The 18,084-nt window shown below is 46.5% G+C and overlaps 1 protein-coding gene across 1 annotated transcript; it reads right to left on the bottom strand.

Moving 5' to 3' along the window:
- Nucleotides 1-10,666: 10,666 nt before the first annotated feature.
- On the bottom strand, nt 10,667-11,287 carry LOC109738235 (uncharacterized). Its single transcript, XM_020297338.1, has one exon. It carries the CDS (start codon nt 11,285-11,287, stop codon nt 10,667-10,669), a length of 621 nt encoding a protein of 206 aa, XP_020152927.1.
- Between the last annotated feature and the right edge of the window lie 6,797 nt (nt 11,288-18,084).

Raw genomic sequence — 18,084 nt, 5'->3', positions numbered from 1 at the left:
CCTGGACAAACTCTTATATAGAGAAAAGCGCTCCCGAGGACACATGGGAATTATCGTCAAGCTAGTTTTCATCACGTTCATATGATTCGCGTTCGGTACTTTGATAATTTGATATGTGGGTGGACCGGTGCTTGGGTGTTGTCCTTACTTGGACAAGCATCCCACTTATGATTAACTCCTATTGCAAGCATCCGCAACTACAAGGGGGAATCTAAGAAATCACCCTCGATGAATTCCTACTCAATGTAACCATCATGGTGACCTTGGAGGAATCACCCTCGAAGGGTTCACACTTGGGGTGTCGCACGACAGAGTCATTATCGGGAGTGGTAAATGAGGAATCACCCTCAATAATCCATGACCGATTAGCTACACTACAGAGATATCATCAGGAGTGCATTACGAGGTATCACCCTTGGCACTCAATAGTAACTTTGCAGAGTCGTACAACTAAAGGGGTGCCGGTGTTGTGTTCAGTCTCTGCACGTCGATCACATTGATTGAGTCATCCGGAAGCAAAGCATGGTAATACGGACAAGGGTGCGGGGCCACTGATGGATCACTAATCAACATATACTAAGCATATAGGATAACAGGCAAAGTAACAACAACAACAACAGGTTACAAAAACATGCTATGCATCAGAATAGGAGGTATCGAACAACAGTAGGCGATGTAGGAGTGATCAAGGGGGTTTTGCTTGCCTGGAAGCTCTACTGAAAGGGGCTGGTCGTCTGGAGCGTAGTCATACTCGGGAGCAGCATCGGTCTCAGGGTCTACCAGAGAGAAGAGGGGGAAGAAACGGTAAATATAAAGCACAAAGATGCAGCATGATGCATGACATGGTAGTAAGAAATGCTAAGGGTTACCTAATGCAGTGCTACGCGTTACAGACGGGGCGGGAAAATATTTGGGATTATTTTCCCGGCTTTAGGCAGTTATCACACAAACAAACCGAAGGGGAAGGTTCCATGTTTGTAGTGTTAGAGGCATGGGACAGGTATGTGGAGGTCATAAGTGGATTTGTCATATTTTTCTGATCATTTTTCATATATAAATTGTTTTCATCCGAGTTATAGATTATTTTATATGAATTTTCAAATATTTAAACAATTTCTGGAATTTACTGGATTTATTTTAATTTGAAAAACATTGGCTGAAATGCTAAGTGCACCCAAAATAGTACCCAGGTGTACAACACAGAGGCTGACAGTAGACCCAGTTGACTGGGTCAACTACCTAGTCAGCAGAGGCTAGCTGGTGGGGCAAGCTGGTTACGGGTCAACCTTATCCAGTTAAATGGTGGGCTGGACCCACCTGTCATACTCAGCAGGGTTTAACCAGGGTCACTTTGGCTGGTGGGGTTCAAGGCTCTTTGCAGAAATATAGTTTTGCCCTATTACTTTAGTAGTGGTCTACTCTAATAGCTAGACATACCGCATCACACGGTAGCATGGGCAAATCGTATCACGCAATCACCCATAAATGTAATTTGAGTATGTGGGCTCCTGTCTCGCACGGTAACCCCAACCTTCCTAGACAATGCTACTGGTATCACGCCAGCAATCTGAGTTGGTCCACGGTCCCCACCACTTCAACCAGTTATTTTTAAATGGAAGAGGTCATGAAATCAAGCTGACAGTTCTCGGAAGAGTTGCTCAAGTTGTCCATAACCGGCGACATGGCTAATCATGATTAGTTTTATACACTCTACAGAGGTTTGTGTACTTCACCCCTGATTCCCGATCACACCCTTGTACCACTAAACTTCATTTGTGAAGTGGCTAGGTAGATCAAGACGAGACTTTTGGGAAGTAGTAGCTGTCTCAGAAATGGTAGATCCAGTACAACCTACACACCTACATCTATTTGTCTACCCAGGAGGGTTCCCACACCTACTTGGTTCCGACAGAGCCCATATTATATCACGGTTACACACGGAAGCCACTCAACTTCAAACTCGTACAATCCCTTTGAGCCTGGGCGATCGCCCACAAAAATTGTCAACCACCAAGCAATACCAAAGCACTGCCCAAATGATTCATTAATCAAGTTATAACTAAGTGGTCAACCCTAAGGTTGTATGGTGCAATAATAATTGATGTTTCCTAATCCACATTATAGCAGCTAAGCAACTACTCGATGGTTACAAGGTCAGGGTAAGTTCGGACCTAAGTTCTTAACTGTTGGGTTGTACAAAATTTAGCATCCTACACACACCTAACATGGTAAAACTACAATGCAAATAAAATACTGGGTAACATGATCAAAGTGGAACTTGCCTGGTATTGACGATTCTTCAAACTCACAGTCTTGATCATGTTACTCTTTACTCTCTGTACAATCTAACGTAAGTAAAGAGCAATCATAAACAACCATACAATGCAATCAAACATACAACAAGTGTTTTGCATGGTGTCGGTGTCATCGTGCTGCAAGATCAGGTGCCAGGGTTAACTCGTAAGGGTTTGGGAAAACAACATAGTGGTTGTTAATTGGAATACATGTGACATAAGGTTTCACATGCAAGTTTCAGTAAGGGTTCATCACATAAGAAGTATGTGATGTCAAGTTGTGGTTGTCAGATCCAATCGAAAGGAATCATAACAACAGAGTCATGGTCTATGAATCTTGGATAGACAAGTTCATGTTCAAGTTTGAATGACAATTCAAACTTGTTAAACTTTCATGATCCTAAATACACTAAGGTCTGAAAATGATAACTTGTTCTGGCTTCCAATTCAATTTGGATTTCAATTACGTTCATCTTATTTGAATTCAAATTGAATTGAGTTCATAATTTGATTTGGTTCTACTAAGTTAAATTGAATTATGAATTATTTGGATAAGTTGGTCAAGAATTCATTTGCAAATTATTTCTTTTAATTTAGATCAATTAAATGACTTTTAGGTATCACTTGGGTTTAGCTAAATTCAAATTATGGTTGAACTTTTCCTAAAGTCAAATACAAATCCAATGTAACCACTAAAGTTTATTTATTCTAAATTAAATCTAAAGTCAAATATACATCCAACAATATGACTAAGCTCATTTCTTAATTTGAACTAAAGTCGAATACAATCCCAAAATGATTTACTATGTGCAATAGTTTTCAAGTTGTATTGAGTTTGAACTAAATTTAATTTGAGTTCATTTTTCCCTAAAGTAAATTATTAACTCCAGATATAACTAATGAGTTTAATTCAATTCACTAAACTATATCGCATTAGTTTTACTTAAATTAAACCTAGGGTTTCAGAGTTATAATAAAACTATGTTAAATTTAATTCAAACTTTATTTTAATTTCCTAAAGTCAAATAATAATCCAAGAATATCTACTAAAGTTCATTTTAGGGTTCTGAACTCATTTGTGTCACAATTATTCTAATAAACATTTTACTACCCAATTAAACTAGAATTTGATTTAAATATTATTTGAATTATAGCTACTATTCAACTGTGTGCAAATTCAAATTTTAAATTATTTTAAAATTAGACTACAATAGCTAAGATGAACTACATGTTACTAGCTTCAATTTGCAAAAAGAATCACTTTAATTAGATTGCTAAATTGCAAGTTATGCCCATTTTAAGTTTGAACCCATTCTGTTTGAAATCAAATTTTCAGGGTGATAGTACATTTCATAAGGATCATTTTGCAAAAATAATCACTCAATTTCACTTATAGATAATTAGTTATGAGTGTTCAAGTTTAGGGGGTTTTCTGTAAAATTTCCATTTCAATTTAATTAACGGATTTTCTTCTAGATAATGTTTCAGATAAGGTTGTGACGTGGCGTGTTCTGATCCTGTACCGATTCGCTTAAGTGGGTGCGTGTGGTGCATTTGATGTAGATGGACGACTAAGATTAGAAGCTCACCGTGGGGCGGTGCTAGGTCACCGAAGATCTGCCGGATCTTTGTCGAAAAACGCGAAGACGGCGGCGCTGGCCTCGGCGGTGGTCGGGGACGGTGATGCGAGGGTCTTGGGCTGCACGAGTGGCACGGCTGGACGCGGTTCGGTGTCGCGGGTCCTCTCGTGGTCATTGCCAGCCTCAGGGATGACTGCAGCGATGTCAGGGCCTCGCCGGAGTTTGTGCGAGCGGCGGAGGTCTCGGGTGAGGCCGTTGTGCTCGAAACCGTGCACTTTGGCTCATGGGTTATCAAGATTCAGACGACCACGGGGAACACGATGGATAAGTCGAGAGGGTCATGTGCGTGCTCATCTCACACGGAGTCAATGGCGCGGCGGCGGAGGGGCTCGGGTTCCAGTGAAGTGGGGGTTGCAATGGACTTCGAGCACGACGAGGTTGTCTGGGTGATGCACCATGGAGCAGCGGATCTAATGGTGGCAGCGATGGTCGCCGGAATTTTGCCGAAGTAAAACTAGGTCAGCGGTGGACACGAGGGTCGACGGTGAGGCAGCCTGAGGGGAAGGAGGGTTGCGGGTTGGGACAAAACGAAGAGGGCGACGGGGTGGATTTATAGGACATGGCGGCTGGGGCTGGCATGCACGATGGACATGCGTGATGTAGGATCGTCAGTGCGGGCGTGTGGGCGCGCACGAGGTAGGGAGCGACTGCGGGAGGTGGGGATGACGCGTGGGGCTGGGGCGTCAGCGAGAGAGAGGGGGTAGGGAGGGAGGGGTGCGGTGCGCTGGTCTGGCTGAGCTGGCTACTTGGGCTTCGACTTGGCTGGCTGGCTCGGCTGGGCCTTTTTCTGTAAATTCAAATGGACTTTGAATTTGAATTCTCTTCCAACAGTGAACCTTTCCTAAATTCCAAATGGAATATTTATAAACATGTCAACTTTTTGTCGCGGTATTTTGGACATGTTTATTTTTATGCACTTATATTTTCTTTTGAATTTGAATTTGATTTCAAAACCAAATATGTTTCAAATTCATTTTAGAAAAATGGCAGAGGGTCTAGGTCATTATTTGGACTTGTGGAATTCATCTTCCTGCCAAAATAAGTGCAAAACCTTCTTAAATAATTTCCCTTTGGGTTTGAATTGATTTCAAAATGAATCCAACTCAAATATTTTCTTAGGAGAAATAAATTATCTTGGATATTCTTGGGACTTATTAAGAATACTTTTGCCCAACAATATTTCAATTGGCTTGGGTTCCTACCAGGCTATCTAGGTTTCACTGGTTGCATTGGGCTTTCACGCTTCCTAGGCAAACTATCAATCAATCAATATATTCAAGGTCAACCACAAGCTATCCTAGGAAAAAAATTAGCTAAAGTCAAACAAGTAAAGATTTTCCTAAGAAAACTTTAATTCCCTATGATTTTTTTACAGCGTTAAACTGTGTTTGACTTTTCCTAATCGAATGTAATCTTGCCATTTGACATTTTCATTCTTGTCTACAACATGGATTACACAGCCTTGCGCGGAGAAAGAAAATGTAATATCTAAATAATTGGACAAGGCCTATTTCTATGAGCTGAACTAAGAGCATCTTCAACGGTGACCCACAAACCGCTCGCATACATATGGACCGCGTTGTTCGGACCATGAAAGCCATCCAACGTGGACATGTATCGGTCTGCTGGGCTGTCCGGACGCGTTTTCTCTCGTAAACTGGAGATAAACGTAGGGGCTTTGCGGAAATCTAGATCGCTACCACGCCCACTTCTACCGCCCTGACCCACCCAACCCCCCCCCCCCCCGCCCCGCACCCGCTTTTCTTGCTATGCACCTGCCGCTTACCACACCGCATTAATGCCGGCCCAGAGCACACAACGGCCAAAATTGGTACCGCGGTGTGGCCGGATGGAGGGAGAGTGGCGCTGACCGACCTGACCTCTCAGGAGCCGCCAATTCAATGCGGATGCAGCTTCTCGAGGAACCAACTCTGGCCGTTGCGCTACATTGAAGCGGTTGACCGGCCCCTTCGCATTGCCTGGTCGCGGCTATATAAGTTGCACTCTGGCGCCTTCCAGATCGCAATCTAGCCTCCTCGTCCTCCTTCCCTCTCCCCGCCCATCTTCATCCACACCTCCGACGATGGGCAAGTCATGGGCGCGGCGCTGGCAGGCAGAGGTTCCAGGGCGGGGTTGGGTGGATCGTGGCGACGCCGCCCTCGAACTCCGGGGTCATCATCCTCATCGGCGGGCGGCTCCTCGACGAAGGCGGGGACCATCATCTCCTCCGGCGACGAGGAGGACCAGCCGCCTCGACAGCAACAGTCCGCGCCCGCGGTGGCTGGCCAGGTGTATGTCGCCACCGACACGGAGTACGAGGAGCAGATGGCGTTGATGCTCCATCGCTCCATGCTCCACCTCAACAGTCCGGCTTCGCCCCTGGGGACGCTCCTCCCCGTGAAGCCAGAGCTGGCATCCCCTCGGCGTTCTCCGCCGCGCAACTGCGATGTTTAAATCGGACGCCGCGTGAAGGAAGAGCGGCTCTCGCCGTCGGCCCAGCGCATCAAGGAGGAGCGGCTCTCTCCGTCGCCCCGGCGCTCAAGGAGGAGCGGCTCTCGCCGCCGCCCGGCGCTTCATCAAGGAGGAGCGCTGCTCGCCGTCGCCCCGACGCATCGTCAAGGAGGAGCACCGCCTGCCGCCGCCTCGACACGTGAAGGAGGAGCGGCGAGAGCCTGGCGCTTCGTCAAGGAGGAGCACCGCTCGCAGCTGCCCCAATGCGTCGTCAAGGAGGAGCGCCACGCGCCGCCGCCGCTGCCCAATGCGATTGCGGCGAAGGCGCGCGGTCGTATTCTCCACTACCTCGGCAACGGCGGGGCCAAGGGTAGTTGTTCGTCATCCCGGAACGCCATGACAGTTTAGAACCTGATGCGCACAATTATGAGAGACTCCACTGAGATCTCTCGAAATATGATAAACTTGTGCATGTATATTTTTGGATGCTTGGAGATAATCTGCAATGTATTTCCTGTCTGCCAGCTTGTATTCTTTGATGATATGCTTCTAAGGGTCGCTGCTCTGGCTAGGAATGATAGTTTTGCCCATGGGTATGGATACCCGCGGGTACCCTACCCGAAAACAATGGGCATGGGCAAGACATGGAACGATTTTGTACCCACGGGTAATGGGAATACATACCCGCAAAGTATATGGATAGGGTATGGGTATAAAATTTTATCCATGGGTAACCCAATGGATATCAAGAAAAAATTTAATTAATGAAAATAGCTGCTATGACATGTGGGGGACAACATCCAACTCCCATGGCCCACCCTAAATCTTGTATTCCTTAAACCGGCCATATCTCATAGGCTCGTAATCGCCTGCCCACCACTCCTCCTACGTCCTATATAACTCCTCGAAAAGATGAAATATCGACTCTTCACTACCGGACTCCTGTGTCCAACTATCGATCCAGCGACCCCCCCCCCCCCATTCCCACCACCGCCTCCCACTATGCTGGGCTTCCACGAACCGTTGATCATACTCCCTAGATGCCTCCAAGAGACCACCCACTGGAGAAGCCCGCGCTAGTGGTGCTCGTCCATCATCACTTGAATTTTAAACTTTTTATCTATCATTTAATTTTTTAATGTTATATATTGTACCCATTGGGTATAGGATACCCGATGGGTATGGGCATAGGTATCAATTTACGCCCATAGGTATTGAAGTGGATGGGTATAGAAATTTTCTGTGGGTTTGGGTTTGGGCAGAAGGAGGTTGTACCCGCCCATACCCTACTCATTGCCATCCCTAGCTCTGGCTAGTGATAAATTGTCTACCAGCAATGATCACTAAACACCTTCAAATCACTCGGGTCACATTCTTAACAGACAATTCATTCTTGTTAAATGGTGCTTGCATTGCATTTGCATAGCTGCACTTATGTTTAAGCACGCGCCGTAAGGAGCAAAACACAGTCGCAGAGAGGATGATGATGACGCCCAAGTCCCAAAACATGTGCAACAACGTGGGGAAGACAGAGTAGGGCGGGAGTGGAGGTGAGCTAGGTAGGGGGCAAAAAGCTCAAGCTGCATCAATCCGTCCGTGAGTGCTGGAAGCAATTTACTACTGTAAGCAGGAGGTGTGTGCAGGCGGCGAAATGATACCCCGGGTCAGCTTTTTGATCCTGGCAAGCAAACAAAACCGAAAGCTGAAAGCCAGCCCAGCAGGGAAGGGAAGGGACGACAAGATGTGAGCTACCTGACTCATCAGACCAGGCTACAAAAAAAGAAGATAGGGCTCCCTCCCTCCCTCTGCTTATCCCTACACGCCATAGCTACCCTGTCGCTGATCGGCGAAAAACACTGTTGTTACCATGTTACTGTTACTGGAACCCAGTGATTTCATTTCATGTCGAACAAAAGAAGCAGCAACGAACGCTGTACACACACCACCATGCCTCCTCGCTGATCCCTTGGAAATACTGACGAGGAGGGGGACATGAGAAAAGCGGAGGCAGGATGTGGAGGAGACGGGGGAGGGGCATTGATTGCCGCTCCATCCAACCCCATCAACCGCCCCTGACATCACGCGCGGGTGGCAGATCGATCAGGCGCGGCGCGGGCATGCAGCTTACGTGCGAGATAAGCTTCGCATGACCGCCCTGGCACACAAGGGAAGGGAAGCCAAGAGATCCACCAAAATCCATTCCAGTACCGGCACCATCACCAGCAGAAAAAATTATGCCCGACACCTACCAAAATCCACGTACGCACTACTCCTACACACATAGTGCGTGGTAAGTACTACTACCAGCCGAGCCGCGAGATCTGTACGTAACCACTCGCATCACGGATATCCTCTTCTCTTTATTACGCCCGGCTGCCGATCGAGTGACCCGGTCTCGTTATCCCCACTGTAGCGTACTGGATGGACGGATGGATTGATTGCAGGTGCGACCGAGCGCCGTGTGACGGGCTTGAATGAGCGCCCGTATTCATTGCGGCTCAGCTGCAACAGCAAATGGTTCGAGCCCTAAACTTTCTGTTTATGGCGAAGCCGCTCATCAGCGGTAACGCGTGATCGAGCAGCTCTTGGCCTCGCAGTGATGGTGTTTACTGTTTAGACTGCCCGCGCTCCATCCATGGGCGGAGCAAGTGGGGTTTGTCCTCCCGCCCTGCTTAGATTCCGGTCGAACCAACACGGATCGAATTAATACAGTGCGCGACAGCCAATATGGTGCATACATACCGTTGGACACTCAAGAATTGAAACACCCTCGCAGTAAGTACAAGAGGGTCCCTTTTTTTTCTTTGGAAACTGATTAAACCGACACTTGAGTTTTGGCCGCGGACTTGGTTTTCTAGTGGGACCCTCTTGTATGGCAAACGTGAACCGGTAAGGGCATTTCTAAGGAACACTCAAATCGCCCGCAAACATTCGGGCCGAGTTGTCCGCACGCTGCAAGCCATCCAACATTGTCCCGTATTTACCTGCGGCCAGACGGATGTTTCTTTTCCCGCAAGCCGGAAGCAAACTGGAAGAGCTTTGCGGGAGTCCGGACACCCGCCACATAGGGCTCAGACATCCCTGGCCCACCCAAAACCGAGGCAGAGCCCCCGCAACTGCAACGGTCGCCTTATTTCCGCGGCAAAACCACACTTTCTCTACCCTCTCCACTACCATCTTGTCGCTCTCAACCCCAAATCTTGTCTTTTTGCTGCTGCCGCATGGACCCATACAAAAAGCTGCCGGAGATGGCGGAGGTGGAGGATCCGGAGAAAATGGTCACCCGGAAGATCAACTCGGCAACACGACACGGGGTATAACAACATGAACAGATGTGCATCTGTTGGAGATGTCTCGAACGGCAACCCGCAAAAAAGCTCCCACTTCTGTCCGCGGACAGGGGGAACCAGTCCGCGAACACGGATGCGGAAGGCAGCCATCCAACCGTAGCCGCATACATCCGGCCTTCCAGATTTTTCCCCCCAGTCCACACGATCAGGCAGCCGCATGCAAAGGGCACAGAAGTTCAAATAGCCACATGCAAAGGGCAAAGAAGTTCAAATAGCCACATGCAGCACTAGTTTAGATTTAAAAAAGTTCAAATATTTTACATCCCAACATTGTTGTCCCCTTTCACCGTCGATCCTCCTTGAGCTACTCGTGAGTTGGTCGATGCTGAATTAGTTGATGCATTTGAATAAACTCGTCAAATGTTGTCGGATTCTGGTCCGGGAGTTGGATAGGATCACCCATGTTCTCAAATTCCAGAGCTGCGACAGCATCGTCACCCTCATCCTCGACGATCATGTTGTGCATGATCATACAACATGTCGTGACCTCCCACAAGGTCTCTGGATCTCATTGTTTTGCAGGTCCACGAACAACTGCAAAACGGGCCTGAAGAACTCCAAATGCCCTCTCAACATCCTTTCTGGCTGCTTCTTATCTTTGGGCAAAGTGAGCCTTTTTCTGGCCAATTGGGTTTGAGATGGTGCTCACAAAGGTAGCCCATGGAGGATACATACCGTCAACCAGATAGTAGCCCATGTTGTACTCATGTCCATTGACAGTATAGTGGCAAGGAGGATCTTTTCCTTCAGTAAGCCTCGTAAACAACGGTGATTGTTGCAGCACATTGATGTCATTGTGAGACCCGGGCATGCCAAACAAAGTGTGCCAAATCCAAAGATCATGTGATGCAACTGCTTCAAGAATGATGGTGGGATTCTTAACATGACCCTGATATTGCCCTTGTAAAGCCTTCGGGAAGTTCTTCCATTTTCAATCCATGCAGTCAAGAGATCCAAGCAAACCTGGCCACCCTCTTGTTTCTGAGATTGCTAGGATCCTCTCTGTGTCTGCCACAGTTGGTTCTCCCAGGTACTGAGGTCTAAACACCTCAACCACGGTAGTTACAAACCTGACCATGGCATCTCCGCATGTGCTCTGAGACATCGGTAGGTACTCGTCCCACGAATCAGCGACCGTGCCACATGCAAGCATCCGGAGTGCGGTCGTGCACTTCTGGTAACCATAGAAGCCAATCGTTCCCACGACGTCCTTCTTCGGGATAAAGTAGTCATCGTAGGACCGGACACCATGGTACAAACGATCGAAGACGGTCTTGCGCATCCAAAAACGCCGGCGAAAATAGTCAGCGAAGAGAGCATCAGAGGAAAAGTAGTCGGCCATTAGTGTCAATTGCCAACGTGCCCTATTGCGGCTGAGCACGCGATGACCCTTGATTGAGCCCTTGAAATTGAGAACATGCTCCTCCGCACGCTCTACGCCTTCAAGGACCGCCTGCATCATTGCCGTCTCATCGGAGTACTCCTCCTCGTCCGACGAGCCAACGGAGGACTCAACATACTGCTCGTATATGTACACCAAATCAGAATCCATTGCTACAAACAAGAAGGGACAGTTGTTTTTAGCTCCGGCGATTCATCGAACAGTTGTCGGGCATGGTAGAGGATGGTACCTGGCGGGGCGGTTGGAGGACGGGAGGTTGAACGGAGACGGGAGAGAAGCAGCGAGGAGCCCTGTTGGATGGCCGGAGGTGACGGAGATGCAGATTTCTGACAGGGGTGTGGCGTGGTGGCCGGGTGGTGGAGCGGCGGTGACGGTAAGAGAGAAAGAAGGAAGGAGAGAAAATGGGGAGGATGGAGTCACGGGGTCCGGGAAGGGTTTTTGGTGGACCTGGGGTGTTGTATTCGTACGTTTCGCGTGTCCGGATTCCCGCAAACCTCCCCCACTTTTGTCTCCATTTTGCGGGAGAAATCGCGTCCGGACTGCCTCACAGTCTGATACAGGGCCGCGTTGAATGGCTTCCGCGGTCCGGACAGTGCGGTCTGGACGGTTGCGGCAGGTTTACGGGGCCGCCTTGGAGATGCCCCAACAAGACAAAAGGTGCAATTTTCAATTTTCTTGAAGTTTAGGCTGATTTTAGCACAAGTTAAGTGGTAAGCAATACAATCTACACAAACATATCTAGAGTATGAGCAGCGGATAGTAAATGACATGCAAGTGCAAGAAAGTAAAGGGGTGGAGTTTAGAAGATCAAACGCAATGAAGACACGATGATTTTTCTCGTGTTTCCGATAGGTGGTGTTATCGCACATCCACGTTGATGAAGACTTTAACCCACCAAGGTTAATGGTTATGCGAGTCCACGGAGGGCTCCACCCACAAATGGTCCATGAAGTACCAACCTTGTCTATGCCATCATGGTTTACGCCCATGAAGGGCTAGCCTCACTCAGGGTAGATCTTCATGAAGTAGGAAATCTCCTCACCTTACAAACTCATTGGTTCAACTCCACATCTTGGAGGCTCCCAAGTGACACCTAACCAATCTAGAAAACACCACTCTCCAAAAGGTAACAGATGTTGTTGTTGCTGATGAACTCCTTGCTATTGTGCTTCAAAAGATAGTCTCCTCAACACTCAATCATTCTCTCACAAATTTGGAAATGTGGTAGGAGAAGGATTGGAGTGGGAATCAACTTTGGGAGGCTAGAAATCAAGAATCAAAGGTTGGAGTGGAACCCCGTCGGTTTAAACACAAGTGTAGACACTTCTCTATCAGAAAATGGATGTGGGAAGTGATAGTTTCGTCCGGGTTGCTCTCTCTGAGAGCTAGTGGAATGGATGGGGGTATATATAGGAAGCACCAAAATCCTAACCGTTACACACCTTTGTACACTAGTCGATGGGACCGGGTGGAAACACTTAGTGAGACCGACTAGTACAAATGGTTTGAACTTTAGGCTTTTCGGTGAGACCGGATGGAACAGCTTGGTTAGACTGAATGGTGATGACCTAATCACTTTCCACACTTCGGTGAGACTGATTGAAACCACTCGGAAATTCTGAGATGAAATCGATAGGTTACATAAGGTTGGCAAGTGCTCTTCGATGAGACCGAAGGGTCATTTCGATGGAACAAGTTGCTAGGGTTTAGGTAGTGGCTATGTCAAGTGTTTCTTGGTGGGTCCGGTTAGATGTGTTCGGTGGGACCGATATAGACTTTAGAGTTTTGGACTGTAAGTGCATCTAGTGCCACCCTTAGTTGGTTTTGGAGTATTGACGACAAACTTGGTTGAGGGACTATTGTGTTTGTGAGAATTGCAGGCTAACGCAGGCAGTAGTCCCTCATTGATTCGGTTTACCTACCAAAGATGACCCCTAAAAATGTATGAAGACATTGAAGACAATGGTGGTTCGTGAAGACATTCACGATGAAGATAATGACACGTGAAGACATTCACTTGAAGACTATGGAATGTGAAGACATGGTTGTTTTGTAGTTTCCTTTTCTTCTTTATTGAGTCATAGGAATCACCGTACTATTAAGTGGGGTCCATGTGAACAAAGTCAGATGACTGATGTGATGCTCAACCAAAATCCTATGTCTTCGAGCGAAGACAATGAGAGTAAATCTTATCCAGAGTTGGATGAGTCAGCTTTGCTTGTAGCCCAAGCCAAGCTACCGCGTGTGTTTGAAATCTGACCGTCGGACACGTGTCGGTTCCTTAGTGACACAGGGTCATTTCGGACATATCATGTCTGGTTGCCTCCAGGCTATAAATAGCCCACCCCCTACACCATAAATTGGTGGCTGCTCAGAGTTAGTGCACGGCTTTTGTCGTTTGAGAGCAACCCACCTCCGAAGCCTTTGAGAGAGAGATCCTTGGGAGGACAAAGCCCAAGGTCAACGAAGGCGTCTCAACTCAGAGAGACTCAAGAATTGATGTTCTTCGCAATCTCTTCAACCGCTTAAAGAGGAATGACAATGAAAATGTCCAGCTCACTTTCGATCGCCTCATTGATATCACAAATGAGCTTCGCGCTTTTCGCGCCACTGAAATCACCAAGCATGAAATCGTCAAGAAGCTTCTGAGATAACTTGACAACTCATTTGACACCTTGGCCCTGATGATACAAGAACGTCCTGACTTCAGAGATCTTGATCCGTCTGACATACTTGAGAGGCTCAACACACATGAGTGCCAGTTATTTGAGAAGAGAGACATCTATGGCCCCAACTATGGCCGAACCCGTGCTTTGAAGGCAAAGGTCGTTTCCTCATCTGAAGAAGAATCTGACTGCAGTTCTGAGGATCCTGAAGACATTGGAAAGGAGCTAGCAATGCTCGTGAAGAAGTTCCAGAAGTTCTCCAAAAAGAATCGTTTCGGAAAGTCTTCAAGATCCAACTCAAGAAATGATGAGGCTTCCTCTCGTGACCACAAGAAGAGAACATGCCACAAATGCAAGAAGCCAGGCCACTACATCTCTGAGTGTCCTCAATGGGACAAGGAATCTAAGAAGAAGAAGAAGAAGAAGAAGAGCAAGGAATATGATTATGATGACAAGAAGAAGAAGAAATCCTCAAAGTCTTCATCAAAGTCTTCGTCTCACAAGAAGAGCTCATCCGGCAAGGCTCGTGCGTTCGTTGGCAAGGAGATGGATTCAGAGGAGGAGTTTGCTTCTGAGGACGCGGAGGTGAAGTCTGAGGAGGAGTCTGATTCAGGCGTGGCAAGCCTGGCTCTAGTGTGGGCGTTCGTCGCCAAGTCTATCTTCAACACTGAAGACAATGGTGACGTCGCCAACACTGAAGCCGATGATGAGGACGACTCTGCTCTGACCTACTGCTTCATGGCATGAGGTGCCAAGGGTACGGCTCCGAAGGCTACTGAGTGGATTATGGACAATGGATGCACTAACCACATGACTGGTGGTCGAAGTCTTCTTATGGATTCAACCCTATGTCCGTCTGACAAGAGTCACATCACATTTGCTGACACTGGTAAAAGCAAGGTATTGGGCCTAGGTAGAGTTGCAATCTCAAAGGATCAGCACATGGATAAAGTGATGCTTGTTGAATCCCTTGGTTTCAACTTAATGTTTGTCTCAATGCTTTGTGATCTAAACATGATTGTGATATTTGGAAAATATCGTTGCCTTGTGCTTATGGAATCTGACAAATCTCTAGCCTTCGAACGGTATCGAAGAGACGATCTGTATATGGTAGATTTCTCCGCAGGACCACAGCTTGTCGTATGTCTTCTAGAAAAAGCTTCAGAGTGCTGGCTCTGATATCGGAGGCTAGGACATGCGGGCATGAGGAACTCACACACTCTCGTGAAGAAGAAGCATATCATTGGCATCGAGGGCGTCAAGTTCAAGAAGGATCATCTATGTGGTGCTTGTGAAGCCGGGAAGATGACAAGGGCCAAGCATCCCTCGAAGACAATCATGACTACATCAAGCCCCTTCGAGCTATTTCACATAGACTTATTTGGCCCTACTCATTACTCCACCCTTACTACCACTGCATGTCTCTATGGCTTCGTTATTGTTGATGCATGATTACTCAAGATACACATGGGTGCACATAATTCTCTACAATACTGAAGTGCAGGATGTCTTCAGATGATTCGCCAATCGTGCCATGACCAACTATGGCATCAAGATCAAGCACATCAGAAGTGACAACGGCATGGAATTCTAGAACACCGGCCTCGACACTTATCTTGATACATTGGGCATCACACATGAGTTCTCCGCTCCATACACACCTCAGCAGAATGGCATCGTGGAGCGCAAGAATAGAACCCTCATTGAGATGGCACGTATGATGCTTGATGAGTACAAGACTCCAAGGAAGTTCTGTCCTGAAGCCATTGATACTGCTTGCCACATCATCAACCGTGTTTATCTTCATAAGTTCTTCAATAAGACATCCTATGAACTTCTGACTGGTAAGAAGCCAAACGTCAACTATTTCAAAGTCTTTGGTGCTAGGTGCTGGATCAAGGATCCACATCACACTTCAAAATTTGCACTGAAAGCACATGGAGGTTTTATGCTTGGTTACGGAAAGGATTCACACACCTACAGAGTCGTCAACCTCTTTCACTACAAAGTGGTTGAAACTGCGGATGTGCGGTTCGATGAGACTAACGGCTCGCAAAGAGAGCACCTGCCAAATGTGCTAGATGAAGCTACACCAAGTGAATCTATCAAGCTAATGGGTACTGGAGAAATCATACCTTCTGAGGAACAGGCTGAAGAAGAAATCATCATTTCTGCACCTAATCAACCTGAAGACAATGCTTAGACTGAAGCCAATGCTGAAGATGAAGACAATCATCAGCACGACAAAATCTTCGTCTAGTTCATCCTCGGGTTGCAAATGAAGTCCAGATTGAGAAGATAATTGATAGTATCAATGCACCTGGTCCACTCACTCGTTCAAGAGCAACACAACTAGCAAACTTTTGTGGGCACTTTGCATTTGTCTCTATATCTGAACCCAAGAAAGTTGATGAAGCCTTCATGGAACCTAAATGGATTCAAGCTATGCAAGAAGAGCTTCAACAGTTTGAGCTGAATAATGTATGGGAGCTTGTAAAGCGTCCTGATCCTCGCAAGCACAATATCATCGGCACCAAATGGATCTATCGCAACAAACAAGATGAGCATGGTCAAGTTGTCAGAAACAAGGCTCGTCTCATTGCTCAAGGTTACACACAAGTGGAAGGAATTGACTTTAATGAAACCTTTGCTCCTGTGGCTAGGCTTGAAGCCATTCGCATACTGTTAGCCTATGCCAACCACAACAACATTCTTCTGTACCAAATGGACGTAAAGAGTGCCTTCCTCAATGGTAAAATTGAAGAAGTGTATGTTGCACAGCCACCTGGTTTTGAAGATCCAAAGCATCCTGACATGGTGTACAAGCTCAACAAGGCACTGTATGGTCTCAAACAAGCACCTCACGCTTGGTATGACACACTCAAAGACTTCCTGAAGAGCAAAGGCTTCAAACCTGGTTCTCTAGATCCCACTCTCTTCATGAAGACATATGATGGTGAACTGTTTGTATGCCAAATCTATGTGGATGACATTATCTTCGGCTGCACTAACAAGAGATACAGTGATGAGTTTGGGCATATGATGCAAGAGCAATATCAGATGTCCATGATGGGTGAGCTGAAGTTCTTCCTTGGTCTTCAAATCCGTCAGCAAAGAAATAGCATCTTCATATCACAAGAGAAGTACCTCAAATATTGCCTAGAGAAGTTTGGAATGCAAGACTGCAAAGGGTACACGACGCGAATGCCAACCAAAGGCCAATTGGGCCCCGACGATAATGGTAAAGAGTTCAATAAAAAGGTATACCGCTCCATGATTGGCTCTTTACTGTACTTATGTGCATCTAGGCCTGATATAATGCTTAGTGTTTGCATGTCTGCTCGATTCCAAGCGGCACCAAAGGAGTCGCATCACTTAGCAATGAAGCGAATTCTTCGATATTTGGCTCACACCCCAACACTAGGATTATGGTATCCAAAGGGCTCAGAGTTTGATCTAGTTGGATTCTTAGATGCTGATTATGCTGGTGACAAGGTTGATCGCAAGTCCACATCAGGCACATGTCACTTTCTTGGATGATCTCTTGTCTGTTGGTCTTCAAAGAAGCAGAACTGTGTATCACTCCCCACTGCTGAATCTGAATACACTGCTGCTGGATCTTGCTGCGCTCAGCTTCTCTGGATGAAGCAAACTCTCAAGGACTATGGCATCAACATGAAGCATGTGCCACTCTACTGCAACAATGAGAGCGCCATCAAGATTGCTCATAATCCAGTTCAGCACTAAAAGACAAAGCACATTCAAATCCGTCATCATTTTCTCAGGGATCATGTGTTGAAAGAAGACATTGATATCATTCACGTCAACACTGAAGAGCAATTGGCAGATATCCTCACAAAGCCCTTGGATGAGAAAAGGTTTTGCAAACTGCGGTGTGAGCTAAATATCTTAGAATCCTCAAATGTCCTGTGAATGGACACACATCCTAACGCTTATGCATGTTGATGACTTAGATGTGCAACACACGAAGTAATGTATATCTTCAATTCATGAAGACTTACCCTCTAAGTGTGAATACATTAATGTCGAATTTGACTTCGGAGCGCCACGATAATTGTGCATCGTGTCTGGGTCTAATCCTTCCTATACTGTGGGTAACACCACCACCAAACTTTCTCGAAAATTTTCATTTGGCGTCATGATTGCATTATCTTCATATTTGGTTTGTCTTCAATATTGGTTTGACTTCAAGTTTATCTTCACAATGTTGATTTGGTCTTTACTGATATATATATATATATATATATATATATATATATA

This window comes from Aegilops tauschii, chromosome 2 (assembly GCF_002575655.3).
Source record: "Aegilops tauschii subsp. strangulata cultivar AL8/78 chromosome 2, Aet v6.0, whole genome shotgun sequence".
NCBI lineage: Eukaryota > Viridiplantae > Streptophyta > Magnoliopsida > Poales > Poaceae > Aegilops > Aegilops tauschii.
Note: the sequence above shows the minus strand (reverse complement) of the source record. Positions and strands in the feature narration are given on the sequence as shown.

Coding starts and splice junctions, on each gene's coding strand:
- LOC109738235 (XM_020297338.1), bottom strand. CDS start 11,287: ATGGATTCTGATTTGGTGTACATATACGAGCAGTATGTTGAGTCCTCC.